At 56.5% G+C, this 13,187-nt stretch overlaps 1 protein-coding gene across 1 annotated transcript; it reads left to right on the top strand.

The window, feature by feature from the left end:
* The first annotated feature begins 4,835 nt into the window (after window positions 1-4,835).
* Window positions 4,836-13,101, top strand: PLEKHG4 (pleckstrin homology and RhoGEF domain containing G4). The gene is made up of 21 exons (XM_054579056.1): window positions 4,836-5,343; window positions 5,515-5,610; window positions 5,685-5,808; window positions 5,894-5,987; window positions 6,072-6,146; window positions 6,228-6,344; window positions 6,449-6,547; window positions 6,635-6,783; window positions 6,936-7,077; window positions 7,172-7,288; window positions 8,940-9,122; window positions 9,370-9,872; window positions 9,953-10,199; window positions 10,862-10,951; window positions 11,035-11,256; window positions 11,349-11,519; window positions 11,594-11,771; window positions 12,185-12,301; window positions 12,437-12,673; window positions 12,760-12,875; window positions 13,047-13,101. The coding sequence occupies exons 1-21, from the start codon at window positions 4,836-4,838 to the stop codon at window positions 13,050-13,052; spliced, it is 3,591 nt and encodes a 1,196-aa protein (XP_054435031.1). The 3' UTR covers window positions 13,053-13,101.
* The last annotated feature ends 86 nt before the right edge of the window (window positions 13,102-13,187 follow it).

Here is a 13,187-nt window from a genome sequence, read left to right as displayed (position 1 = left end):
GGGAGCTGGTTATCCTGAGTGTTTACCATACAAATCGGGCAGTGTGGGGGCCAGAAACATCTAGGGATAGAAATCCCTGGTAACAGCAGTCCCAGATTTAACTTCTACTGTGTCTGAAGGACTTAAAAAAAAAAAAAATCTCTCTTTCCTAAGATATAACACACATACCATAAAATTCACCCATGTGAGATGTACAGTTCAGAAATCTTCAATATATTGAGTTGTGCAACCCTCACCGTAATCTAAGTTTAGAACATTTTCATTATACCCAAAAGAAACCCTGCACCCATTAGCAGTCATTCCTTACCCCCAGCCTAGCCCTAGGTAATCAATAACCCACTTTCTATCTTTGTAGATCTGAACAACTCAACACACGGCAAAGGTTACAAATTTAGTCACTACTTCTATGTTATGCGGTTGGCAGCGATAAGGCCTAGTAATTAACTAGACCTAATAAGTCCCAGCTGTCACTCACCAGGTATGTCATCTTAGGTATGTTACACAGTCTCTCTGAGCCTCAGTGGCTTCATTTTTAAAACGGGATAACAATCATACTTATTTTATAAGGTTGCTATCAGGATTCAAGGACAAAATCAGAAGAATCTAGTAGAGAGTCTGGCCTATGGGAAGGGATCACAAATGCTTGTCATCATTGGTCTTGTACTAAAAGGCAAAGAGCACTGGAAGTGTTATGGGGCCTTGAGGAGATCTGGGCAGGCTTTGGGAGGAGTGTGTGTGTGTGTGTGTGTGTGTGTGTTGCAGAGGCTCAGACAACATAGGCCAAGTTGGGATGGTACATTCTAGGTACAAAGTGCCCATAAAAAAAGGATGCCTAGAGCACATATGGCAAAAAGCAAGCAGCAGCAGGTTAAGTGGTTGGCAGAAGCCAGCCAGGGACACATGGCTTGGGTAGGGAGACCCTGCTGAGCTTTGAGGGTGGCAGAGAGCTGGCCTTGAAAGAATTGGGGTCTGGGAGTGGTGCGGGCACTGACGTGCTTTAGGGAGCTCAAATGTAGCTGGGGCCGGGTGGGTGATGTGTGACACTCCAGGTGGGGGGCGGGCTGGTAGAAGGAGAGGCTGGAGAAGACCTATTGGGAGGGAGCCCAGGGACGTGAATAGGACAGGCGGCCATTCTCAGACTTCAGTGTCAGAATCACTGGGGAGCTTATCAAACATGCAGATTCCTGAGCCTACCCCAAAGGTTCTATGGGGGTAGACTCAGCAGATCTTTGGGAGCCCCCAGATTGTAATTTTAACCAGTGCTCCAGATGGAGGTGGCCCACGGACCACATCCTTTGAGAATTACTGGATTAGAAAGGTTGTAGAAATCAAATTCACACAGTCAGGCAATTGATGGTGTAGGGGAGGGGTGCAAAGGGGCCCCTGGGCCTGGCACTGGGTAACTAAGAATGGTGGGACCGCCAGGCAGATAGGGCTGGTCAGGGGCAAGGGGTCGGGAGGAAGAAGGCAGGTGAACACAGCGCAGGCAGACAGGCATCTGAGATGCAGGAGAGCGAGCAAGTCAAGAGCTCCTCTGTGGGTCGCACCCTGACTGGGCAGGATGGCAGAAGAAGTGGCCTTCAGTGCCTCCTGAGCTGCGTCCAGGCCTTGAAGGAGGGAGGATTTTGATCACGGGGAGATGGGTGTGGGCACTCTAGGCAGAAGAGACCTAACTAAGATTTGTAATCAGATGAGTTTTCCAGGCCAGTGTGGGAACTGGACAGGAAGGCTCTGGTGCCTCAGAATGGCCTGAATGCCGCACTAGGGAGTTTGGAGTTTATTTAGGCCAGAGGTGCAAGAGGTCTAGAAGGTTTGGGGTATACGTCACCCTCCCTGTTTAGGGCAGTATTAAAGAAGGTATGTAAGATTTGGGATGGAGTAAGAGCAATGACTTTAGGTCTCATTACTAGGCCCACTGAGGCACAGAGCTCCCATTTCATTTTTGATTTATTTATATTGGCAAGGAATGGGAGGCTGAGGGAAGGTTTGAAAAGGGGCAGGGGAGGCCATCCCCATGTTATGATCTCAGTGGAAAAGGCTGCTATGGGTAGATTCCGCTGCTGGGAGAGCCACAGAGATGGGCCCCATGAGTCACTGCTGAGTCCTGCAAACTCAGCCCTCAGAGCCTGCTGTGGTCAGCAGCCCAGGCTGACTCCAGGCCCAGCCCCCAGTGTTCCCCACTGGGCCTAAGTTTGTTCCCATTTCTATCTGTATCTTTGCCATCCTGGGGCTGTGCATCCTGCAGCTCTCCGCCTCTTTTGTGTCCCTTTCACACAGAGCCTCTGAATCTGTCTCCATTTGTGACTCTGGTTTACATCTGGCTCATGGATGGAGAGCCTCAGGAGGGCAGGGGTAATGTGACCAGCCTCAGGCATCCCCTAAGCATTTATTATTGCTGGGAGTACAGAAGTGGGCAACACATCGTCTCTGTTTTCATGAAGCTTACGAGGCACATTCTATGCGGAGTGCATAAACCAGGGCCTGGCCAGGGCCCTAATCTGTTTGCCTGTGCCCAGGGGTGCTGGGGTTAGCTATGGCCTGTGGCTTGAGGCCTCTTATTTGCCTCTGGCATGGAGGGGTATGTGTGCCTGCCAGCAGGTCCCTCCCAGCTCTTAGGGCTCCTTGGGGGGCCTGGCTGGTGGGTGGAGGTGGGCAGACAGTGGGCAGCAGAAGGGGTGGGAGGGAGCAGGAGGCAGTGACTCAGTGGGGCGGCCCTGGGATAGCTGGGGAGGGAGCCAAGGTTGGTCCTGATGCTCACTGCAGCCAGACGAGGGTGCGATGACAGGGCCAACTGAGGAGTTGGGGATGGAGCAGGAAAACTCCAAAACTCCTCTCTTGCAGCCAGGTCAGCTCATGAAGAAGGCTCCTTGGTGGCTGAGAGTCTGGACTCTGGGTGCTGATGGGACGCTGGGAGGAGGGAGGGTGGTTGTTGTTCCCACTATGCTTGCTTCTGATGCTCAGGTACCCTCCTCTGGCAGCCTCCTTGGGCTCAAGAAGGAAATTCCTGCTTCAGAGTCAGGAAAGCCAGTATACCCGGGAACCAAGGGCCTGAGCATGCTGTGGGGCACAGTGCCTTCTTTTAGCCACAGAGCTGGCCTTCTAACAGTTTTCCCACAAATTTTGCAGGGTGTTAGGGAATTGCCTCAAAGGGACCTCATACCTCAGAGCTAGGAATGATCTCACAGGTGAACTATCTAAGTGACTTTCACCAGCTGAGGATCCCTGACTGGGGGGGGGGTGAAGTGAGGGGCAGTGCTGGCAGCAGGTGGACATTTGACATATGCAGTCTTCCCTAGTCCTCATTACAATCCCAAGAGAAAGAAATGGCTTTTTTTTTTTTTTTTTTTTTTTTTTAAACAGGTGAGTAAGATGAAGCTCAAAGAGAACTGAGTTGCTGGCGCGCACTCCGCAGGTAAGTGGAGGAGCAGGCCTGGGTTAGTATCTCTGGCTCCAGGGCCAGACCTCAGTCTTAGCCTCGTTGGCTGGATTTGGAAGGAGGGGGTTTTGGCTGGGGAAGGAGTGTTTGAGACAGAAATGCCAGGAATATAAGGGAGTGGAGGATCTGGGCCTGGTGAATTGGTGGATTCTGACAGGCCTGGGTTAGCTCCCACCGCAGAGGCGGCTGTCCCCCCTCCCTCTCTCAAGTCCTCTTCCCATCTTGGCATCACACAACTTGTTTCTTGGTGACTGGGCCTCGGGCCCGGAAGGAAGATGGCGTTGCAGTGGAGGAGCCCCTCCGGTCCGGCCTCCATGAAGATACCTATACTGGCTCCCAGCAGCCCCACGCTGCTGATCTGGGCTTAGAGAGTGTGGACTTGGGGACTCTGGACCCACCTTTTCTTCTCCTGGCTGAGAGAAATGAGTGCTCTTTGCTTTGCTTAGGGAGGCTGGGGCGGGATCACCCCCATACTGTGTGCATTCAAGAACAGAAGCCCTCCCCTCACCTCGCAAGCCTTTCCCTCCCCCTCACCCCCAGGAGGACCCACATGCTCACTCACCTGTGCACTACACCGCTTTTTGGGTAGTGGGCATGGTGGAACGGCCGTTGGTCGTTGCTACTACCAGACTGAGAAGCTGAGTCTAAGTCGGCGGGGCTCTGGGGTGCGGGTAGGGCCGAGCTCTTCTGGCCCGCGGCGGAAGAAGGGTTAGCGGGCGGCGGGCGCTGCCAGGGCCGCCCGGGAATCCGCCGTCGGGCCTAGCACGGTGGGCTGTGGCTCCGTCCTCCAGCCCCCAGGGGGCGGCGCGGCGCCGCGACCCCGGACGCTCTGCGTTCCCTCCCCCGCGGCCAGGAGGCGGCGCCCGCGGACGCCAGCGGCGCACTATTACGCGCCGTCGAGGCTCAGCTGCGGTACGTTGGAGGGTTCCGGTTGCGCCGCCACCCCTGTGTCCCTGATCCCCGTGTCGCGCCCTGGGGGTGTGAGTGCGGCGGGCGGACGGGCGAGGGGGCAGGCGCGCGAGTCCCCGGCGGAGGCTAGGGTCCCACTGCGCCGGCGGGTGCGAGCACGAGGCAGCGCTCCCAGCATAGGACTGCAAAGCCTCAAGAGTGCGCTTCCGAGGGTGGGAGCCACGTGAGCGTGGACGGGCAGCGCCCTGACGGAAGGGAGACGCCTGCCCTTCTTCCCTCTCCTCAGGTCTGAACAGCGGCAGCGTCTGCGCCTCCTGTTCCCCGCACCCAAGATGGCACCTCCTACGGCCTAGTGCCTTCTGCTTTATCCGCCGAGTGCTTCCCGACCGTTTTCAACCCTTTTTCTGGGTGAGCTGAGGCCTCAGTTCACACGGAGGCCCCGGCCCCTCTCCCGCTTGCCATGAGCAGGCCCACCGTTAAGGAATGGGTGATGGAAGGGCCCCTGGAGTGTGGGGATGAGTCTCCAGACTCCCAGGGCCACACCACCGACTGGCGGTTTGCCGTGTGCAGTTTCAAGGATGCCTGGGACGAGGAGGAACCTGTTCCCCACATGCAGGTTAAGGACCCCAATCCTCAAAGACCACCAGCAGGGGAAGCCCAGGGTGAAGGGCTACAGGGCAGCCTCCTGCCTGGGGAAGCTCGATCCACCCCAGGACAGATGTCTGTAGATGGGTCAGGGGATAGCCCAAGGGGCACATTAGGAGATTCTTCAGGCAAGTCAGAGGAACCAGTCCCCTCTGAAGTGGAGAGCCTCCTATGCCCAATGTCCTCCTACCTCAGCCTGGCACAAGGCAAGAGTGCCAGCCAAGGGGAAAGCTTGGCAGGAGACTCAGATCCAGGTAGAATGCCAGCTAGCTTGGAAACTGGGGGGTTGGACAGCGACTCTGTGGACCCTGGAAGCCCTTTATCTGAAACACCGTCACAGCTGCTGGAGGCAGGTAAGGGAGACTGGGCAGAGGTGTCTTGGGTTGGAAGGAAGGGGGAGTGCCTGGAGGGGGGTGCCCAGATTTGGGCAGGGCTCTGACCCTATTTAGGCTGAAGTGCAGGCTGAGGTGAAGAAGGGATCTCTGAGTGGGCCAGTGCAGACCCAAGCCATTTCCCTTCCTAAGACTCCAGCGGATCCAGACTCCCTAAGCCTGCTGACTACCTCTTGGCCCAAGACATCGCCTGGGAGCTGCTGGCCAGTGGCATGGCTGCCCTGCCAGGTAGCAGGAGGGACTAGAGGTTATGGAGGTAAGGTGACTTGATTGGGCAGGTGTTTACTGCCCTGTCCCCACAGGGACTCGGGATGTGGAAGGCCGGGCAGTGCTGCTCCTGTGTGCCCATAGTCACACCTGGCTTCATCCCAAGTGCAGCAGCCACGAACTCCTCCGTCTCCTGCTCTACTTGCGAAGCATCCCCAGGTTTGGGGGAGGTTGGGAGACAGAGCCTGCGCCACAAGATGGAAAGGCCTGGCAATTAGATAGTGAATGAAGTCTGTTCCTTTAGGCTTGAAGTACAAGCTCTGGGACTGACTGTGCTAGTGGACGCCCGAATTTGTGCCCCCAGCTCTTCCCTCTTCTGGGGGCTCAGCCAACTGCAAGTGAGTACAGGATTGTAGCTCCCCACCCCCAACCACTTCATCTGTGTAGGGTTGGGGGCAGGGCTGAGCTCAGATTCCTTTCAGGAAGCGGCCCCAGGGTCTGTGCACCAGGTGCTGCTGGTGGGAAAAATGCCAGAGGAGGTGCCTTCAGGGCTGCAGGTACTGAGCCAGGTTGGCTAAGCGTGGCGGTGGGGCACTTCCTCACCAGGCCTGGGTCACAGCACTTTTTTTTTCCTGCAGCTAGAGCAGTTGTCCTCTCATCAGAGCCTGCTGACCCACATCTCCACGTCATCGTTACCTGCTTCACTGGGAGGAGGCCTGCCTTACTGCCATCAGGCCTGGCTGGATTTCCGGATGGTCAGTGCACTGGGTAGGGCATAGGGTGGGTCTGTGGCAGCCTGGAACCCAGGATGGCTGGGACCTGCACTGTGCACCACTCTGTCATGCCTACCTCTACTCAGCGTCTGGAAGCCCTACTGCAGAGCTGCCAGGTGGTTTGTACCCTGCTTCACGGGGCCATTGAGAACTTGAAGGCAATGCCGCAGCCCATGGAGACTGAGGTGAGTGTGCCCTCCTGACTTCTCTCCAGATGCTCCTTATCCCTTTTTCTCCCATGCTCACCTCTACTACCTGTTGTCTTTAATCAGGAAGTTGGTCAGCTGCTACAGCAGGCTCGGGTCCTGATGCAGCACGTGCTAGACTCACCACAGCGGGCATGGTTGCAATGCCAGGGGAGCTTGGAGCTGGCATGGCTGAAGCAGGAGGACCCAGAGGTGACCCGGAGCCCAGATTACAGGTAGGTACAAGCCCACCTTCCACCAGCGCACCATATCCCATGCCAAGGACTCAGCTGGCTGGCTCAGAGCCAGCCAGGATTGTGGTCCCAGGATAGGGTGGAGTGGAACAAGGCAACTGGCATGGGCGCTAAGATCGTGGACCCTACACCAGGCCAGCAGTGGACAAGGTTGATGAGCTCTATGGCTGCGTGGATGGGCTGCTGCACCAATTGACCCTGCAGGGTAACCGTCGAGTACAGGCACTCGAGTTGGTCCAGACACTTCTGAAGGCAGAGGAGAGTGGCCTGCACCAGGTGGGAACTACACACCCAGATGTGCCCTGCCCCAATCTTAAGCATGAGCACCCAACCCACAGCACCTGTCCCTTCCCTGTTTGTGCCCCTCCAGATTGAAGTGTGGCTACAGCAGGTGGGCTGGCCAGCATTGGAAGAGCCAAGGGAACCCTCACTGGACATGCTGCTTCAGGCCCAAGGCCCTTTTCGGGAGCTGGACCGGGTTGCCCAGGTGAGTTTGGCCGCTTCTTCATTGTGTAGGTATTGGGGCACTTTGCCAGGGAATGCAGGGTGGGTGAAGGCAAATCTGTCCTTTGCTCTCTTGGGATTTACAATCCAGCAGAGAAGTTGTAATTAAAGGTTTAAAGTCATGTTTGTGTTTGCAAACTGAGGCAGAAAGTTCTGGAGAGAAGCAATGCAGGTGGTTCTACCAGAGTATATAATAAAGACCTAACCCAGAAGGGGTGTTGGGCAAGCTTCCCTGAGGTAGTGACTTTTGAGCTGAGATCTGAAGGATAGGTTGGGATCAACCAGGCAGAAGAAGGTTGGAGATAAGAGACATTCCAGGCTGAGTGAACAATCAGCCTGTGCAAGGGTCCTGTGGCAGGAGGGAGCATGACTTGCCTGAGGGACCGTAGGGACGACAGTGAGGTTGAAATGCAGAGCAGAAGGAGGGAGAGTAGGGTGAGCTGGGGTTAAACAAGGCTAGAAAAGTGGTCGGTGGCCAGGTCACTGGGCCCTGTAATGGTGTACAGTTTAAGCAGGAAAGGTCATGTTCAGATCTGTGTTGTAGGAAGATTACCCTAGTTTCTGGGTAGATGATGATTTGGAGAATGGATGTGGAGAGTCCACTGAAGAGGCAATTACTGCGCTGGCCAGTGTGGCTCAGTTGGTTGGGCATCGTCCCATAAACCGAAAGGCTGTGGGTTTGATTTCCAGTCAGAGCACATGCCTAGGTAGCAGGTTTGGTATCCCGTTGGGGCATGTACAAGAGGTAGCCGATCCATGTTTCTCTCTCACATCGATGTTTCCTTCCTTCTCTCTCTCTCTCCCTTCTGTATGTTGGGTGAGGATTAAAGAAAGAGACAATTGCAGTGGTTCAGGTGGGAAATGGTGCTTTGGCTAGGATGATAGCGGAAGAGTTGGATTTGAGAAATTGATGGTATTTGATGTTGGGCACATACAAGAGCGTAGGAGGGAGAAGGCTGTTGTAAGAGTGAATGGGTTCTGTTCCCTGAGAGAGGCACCAGGAGACAAGAACTTTCTGGGGGAAGGGCATTCATGAATCCATTGTTGGATGTGCTTCAGAGATGACTGGGGGAATGAGAGGAAGACCCATTGGGATTGGGCCTGTCATTCAGGGGAGACATCTGGCAGTAAAAGATCACTTGGCGGATATGGATATGTGGGTGACATTTGAAGTGTGATCACACAAGATTGCCTGGGGAGATAGGGTGGACAGACTTCAGGAGCCTCAGTGTTCAATGGCTTGGGTAAGGGTCTGGGAGTAGGAGGAGGAACCACCAGAGAAGAATAAGGAGAGTCAGGAAAGCAGGGCGGGGTCGGGAGCCAGGAGAGAGATGCTGAATGTTGCTGAGCTGTGGAGTCAGAAGAGTTCTGAGACTTGCTGGGAGGTGGGCCGAGTGGGATCGGAGGGGGCTGATGAGGCGAAGTGATGGTGATGGTGAGGACAGACAATTCCTCCAGGGAGATCTGGCTGTGGGGAGGGGCTGAGAGAGAGAAGGAAATGTAGGAGGGGGCTGGAGGGAGGGTCTTTAATTCAGGAGAGACTTGACAATGATGTGTAGATGTCAGTGGAGGAGACCTGGGCCTGGGGGGCTGGACCACCAGATTTGGCCACTGAGCCTAGTCTCTGTTTCCAGGAGCAGGTCAGGCGAGGGGAAAAGTTTCTGCAGCCACTGGCTGGCTGGGGAGCAGCTGAACTGGGACCCCTTGGGACCCGATTTCTGGCCCTGCAAGACCGGCTGACTGAATTCTCTAAGGCTTTGGCCCAGCGGCGGCGACGACTGGCAGATGCTGAGAAGCTGTCGTGTTTTTTCAAGCAGGTGTGTGAGGGGTCCTGTCCCGGGCCCCAGGGGGTCAGTAGGGCCAGAGGGGTAGCTGCCCAGCTTCTCCACGGCCTGGGCTCTTCCTGGTCATTCTGCGTGTTCTCACTTCTTCAGTCTGAGCCCCAGATCCAGCCACTGGGGATGTGGCCTGGGGCCAGCACCCTGTGGGGATGGAGACTGGGAAGAAGGCTTGATCGTCTTGGTGGGCTCCCCCTTCAGTGCCCGTGTGGCCTTGATGTTGCAGGCCTCGACATGGGCTGAGGAAGGGCAGCGGGTGTTGGCAGAGTTGGAGCAGGAGAGCCCAGGGGTTGTGCTGCAACGGCTGCAGCTGCATTGGACCAAGCACCCTGACTTGCCTCCTGCCCACTTCCGAAAGATGTGGGCTCTGGCCACGGGGCTGGGCTCCGAAAGCATCCGCCAAGAGTGTCGCTGGGCCTGGGCACAGTGCCAGGACACCTGGCTCGCCCTGGACCAGAAGCTAGAGGCTGCAGTGAAGCCACCACCGGCGGGCAGCACGGCTAGCCTCTGTGTCAGCCGGGTCCCAGCTGCGCCTGCAGTGCCCCCTCTGCGGAAGGCATACAGCCTTGATCGAAATCTGGGGCAGAGTCTCAGAGAGTCTGTCCACCACTGCCACCATGCGGCCACGGTGGCTGCCTGCCATAGACCAGAGATTGGATATGGTGCCCAACCAGGGTCATCCCCCACCATGCCTCTGCCAGGCAGCTCTGACCCCAGGAGTCCCAACAGGTACAGTCACTGGGCTGGGCAGGGCAGGGAGGGAAGTGTCAGGGCAGATGTCTAGGGTCCTGACTCCACCTACCTGGTAGGCTCCAGCTGGTGCTGGCAGAGATGGTGGCTACAGAGCGGGAGTATGTCCGTGCCCTTGACTATACCATAGAGAATTACTTTCCCGAGCTGGATCGCCCTGATGTGCCCCAGGGCCTCCGTGGCCAGCGTGCCCACCTCTTCGGCAACTTGGAGAAGCTGCGCGACTTCCACTGCCATTTCTTCTTGCGTGAGCTGGAAGCCTGCACGCGGCACCCACCCCGGGTGGCCTATGCCTTCCTGCGCCATGTAAGCCCCCGGGCCACATGGCCCCGCTGGTTCTGCTACACTCAGCAAAGCTGTTGGGCACATGTTTGGGGGTAGGCCTTGTGCTGGTTACAGCTATGAATGAGACTAATAGGGCCCTGCCCCTCAGGATGCTCATAATTAAGGAGACATAAAAGTGAAAAAGATAATTCTAGGTTGTACAATAGTTGGGGCTAGGAGGAAAATAATCAGGATATAGAAATGACTGTGAGTTACCAGCGGGGCAAGGGTTCCCCCTCTAGAGAGAACAGTTAGGTCTTTGAGTAGCTGATGATTGAGCTGAGGCCAGAGAGAGGGGATGGAGCCAGAGGTCCCATCAGAGGAAAGAGCAAGTGGCAGGAAAGAGGCCCCGTGGTGAAGGAAGAGACAGGCCAAGGCGCAGTGAGAAGAGGCGTAGTCCAAGGTGAGGTGAGACCAGAGAGTGTTCTCAGAGCTGTGAGAGGAGCAGAGCTGGGCACAGGCCTGCTTCACCAGAAGGCCTGTGGGTGAGCTCTTTCTGCACAGATCACCCCTCATTCAAAGCCGGGCAGATTGGATCTGTAGGGGGAGGCCTTCCAGGGAGCCACCTGTTGGCATTTTGGTGCTCTCAAGCTGAGAGGGGTCCGGCCCCTTTGCACCTGGGGCTGAGCTACATGTCCTTGCAGAGGGTGCAGTTTGGGATGTATGCGCTGTACAGCAAAAATAAACCTCGTTCCGACGCCCTGATGACCAGCTATGGTCACACCTTCTTCAGGGTAGGTGAGCCTGAGTCTGTAGGGGGAAGGGGGCTGGCGGGAGTACCCTGAGGCTGCCTGATGGTCTCCTGCCCACCTGCCAGGACAAGCAGCGAGCGCTGGGGGACCACCTGGACTTGGCCTCCTACCTGCTAAAGCCCATCCAGCGCATGAGCAAATATGCACTGCTGCTCCAGGAGCTGGCACGGGCCTGCAGGGGCGCCGTGCAGGAGCTGAGTGCCCTGCAGGCCGCCCAGAGCCTGGTGCACTTCCAGCTGCGACATGGCAATGACCTGCTTGCCATGGATGCCATCCAGGGCTGTGACGTGAGTTATACCAAGTCATGGTGGGCAGGTTCAGTGGGTGTCAGGGAGGGGGGCAGAAGAGGCTGGGCACCCACTGGACCCCAACTTGCCAGGTGAACCTCAAGGAACAAGGGCAGCTGGTGCGACAAGATGAGTTCACAGTGCGCACTGGGCGCCGCAAGTCCCTGCGCCGCGTTTTCCTCTTTGAGGAACTGCTGCTCTTCAGCAAGCCTCGCCGAGGACCCACAGGCATCGACACATTTGCCTACAAGCGCTCCTTCAAGGTAGGCCCACCCGATTCTGCCCTGTGCCACCCTGCTTCCCAGTGCCTCACCGCATTCCTCTCCTGGTCATGCAGATGGCCGACCTTGGCCTCACTGAGTGCTGTGGGGATAGCAACCTGCGCTTTGAGATCTGGTTCCGCCGTCGCAAGGCCAGGGATACCTTTGTGCTGCAAGCTGCCAGCTTGGCCACCAAGCAAGCTTGGACAGCTGACATCTCCCACCTGCTTTGGAAGCAGGCTGTCCACAACAAGGGTAGGTCCCTGCCCCTACTTCACCACGGAGAGCTTATGTTGTCCCACAGGGGCTCAGGGAGAGCCTAGGGACTCGGAAATGCTTGGGAAGTGGGAAGGAGGTCCAGCAGCAGCAGCAGCCAGTGCAGGGGAAAGAACCTCTATCTACGTTAGCAGTCCTGCTATCACTGTCTCTGAGCACGGACACAATGTTAACCTCTCTGAGTTTCAGAGGGCTTACCTATAAAAAGGGGATTACACCTGACCACAGGATTGTTGGGAAGAGAGAGTGCGGTACCACAAAGATTTAGAGCACAGGATGGCTTACCTACTGGGTATGGGTGTCGAGGAAAGACTTAAGGGGGAGAAATAGATAGAAGCTGAGGGCCAGGCTGATGTCACAAAGGGCCTCAGCCATGCCCCCTCTTCACCCAGAGGTGCGCATGGCTGAGATGGTGTCCATGGGTGTGGGGAACAAAGCCTTCCGGGACATCGCCCCTAACAAGGAAGCTATCAACGACCGCACCATCAACTACGTTTTAAAGTACCGAGGTAGCCTAACGGGGTGCGGGTGAGGAAAGCTGTGTGGGAGGCAACGTGGACCTCTGTCAGCCCCAGTCTTCGCTTTCCTCAGGACCTTGGCCCAGGTGGGCTCTCACCTGTCCCAACCTGACCTCTCTTATACAGAAGTTCGTTCTCGGGCCTCCATTGCTGTGGCCCCATTTGAATATGACAACCCCTACCTGGGGACTTCGAGCTCCCTTCCTGCAGACCCTGCCTCCTGCTCTGTACTGGGGTCCCTGAACCTGCACCTGTACAGAGACCCAGCTCTTCAGGGCCTCCGTTGGCCCCTGTATTCTGCCAGCTTCCCAGAGGAGCCAGCGCTGGAGGCTGAAGTAGAGCTGGGCAGCCAGCCATTCTTGAGTAGGTCTGGGCTAAGCCAGGGGCAGGAGGGCATGACTTGGGGTCCGGGCCATCTCTACGGACAGCTCACCCATTTCTCTCCCTAGCCCCTGAGGACTCAGAGGTCTCGTCCCAGTGCCCGTCAGCTAGTGGCTCCAGTGGCTCTGATAGCAGCTGTGTGTCAGGGCAGGCCCTGGGCAGGGTCCTTGAAGACTTGTCCTATGTGAGTCCCATTTTGCTTCATATTCTCTAGCCTCTCCCCAGCCCTTTCTGGGTCTAAGGCTGACTTCTTTCAGATGGAGGTGGGGGTGGGTGCGCCCGAACCATTCCCCAGAGACCCCACCCGGACCCTGAGCTGGGGAAATAGGCATTCATGTCTAACTTGGCACCACAGGTCTGAGCTCAGGCTCGAAGGTGAGCAGTGGATCCAGCAGCCTGTAGCTCCAAGGAACATAACCTTTCTGGATCTACTATGACCAGGGCTTAGCTGGCACCTGGGCCACTTCCAGCGTACACGCACTGCCCTATTGGGTAC

The sequence above is a fragment of the Pteronotus mesoamericanus genome, unplaced genomic scaffold (genome assembly GCF_021234165.1).
Source record: "Pteronotus mesoamericanus isolate MK-2021 breed Mesoamerican mustached bat unplaced genomic scaffold, CSHL_Meso_final contig_52, whole genome shotgun sequence".
Classification (NCBI taxonomy): Eukaryota; Metazoa; Chordata; class Mammalia; order Chiroptera; family Mormoopidae; genus Pteronotus; species Pteronotus mesoamericanus.
This window is presented reverse-complemented; position numbering and strand designations above follow the sequence as displayed.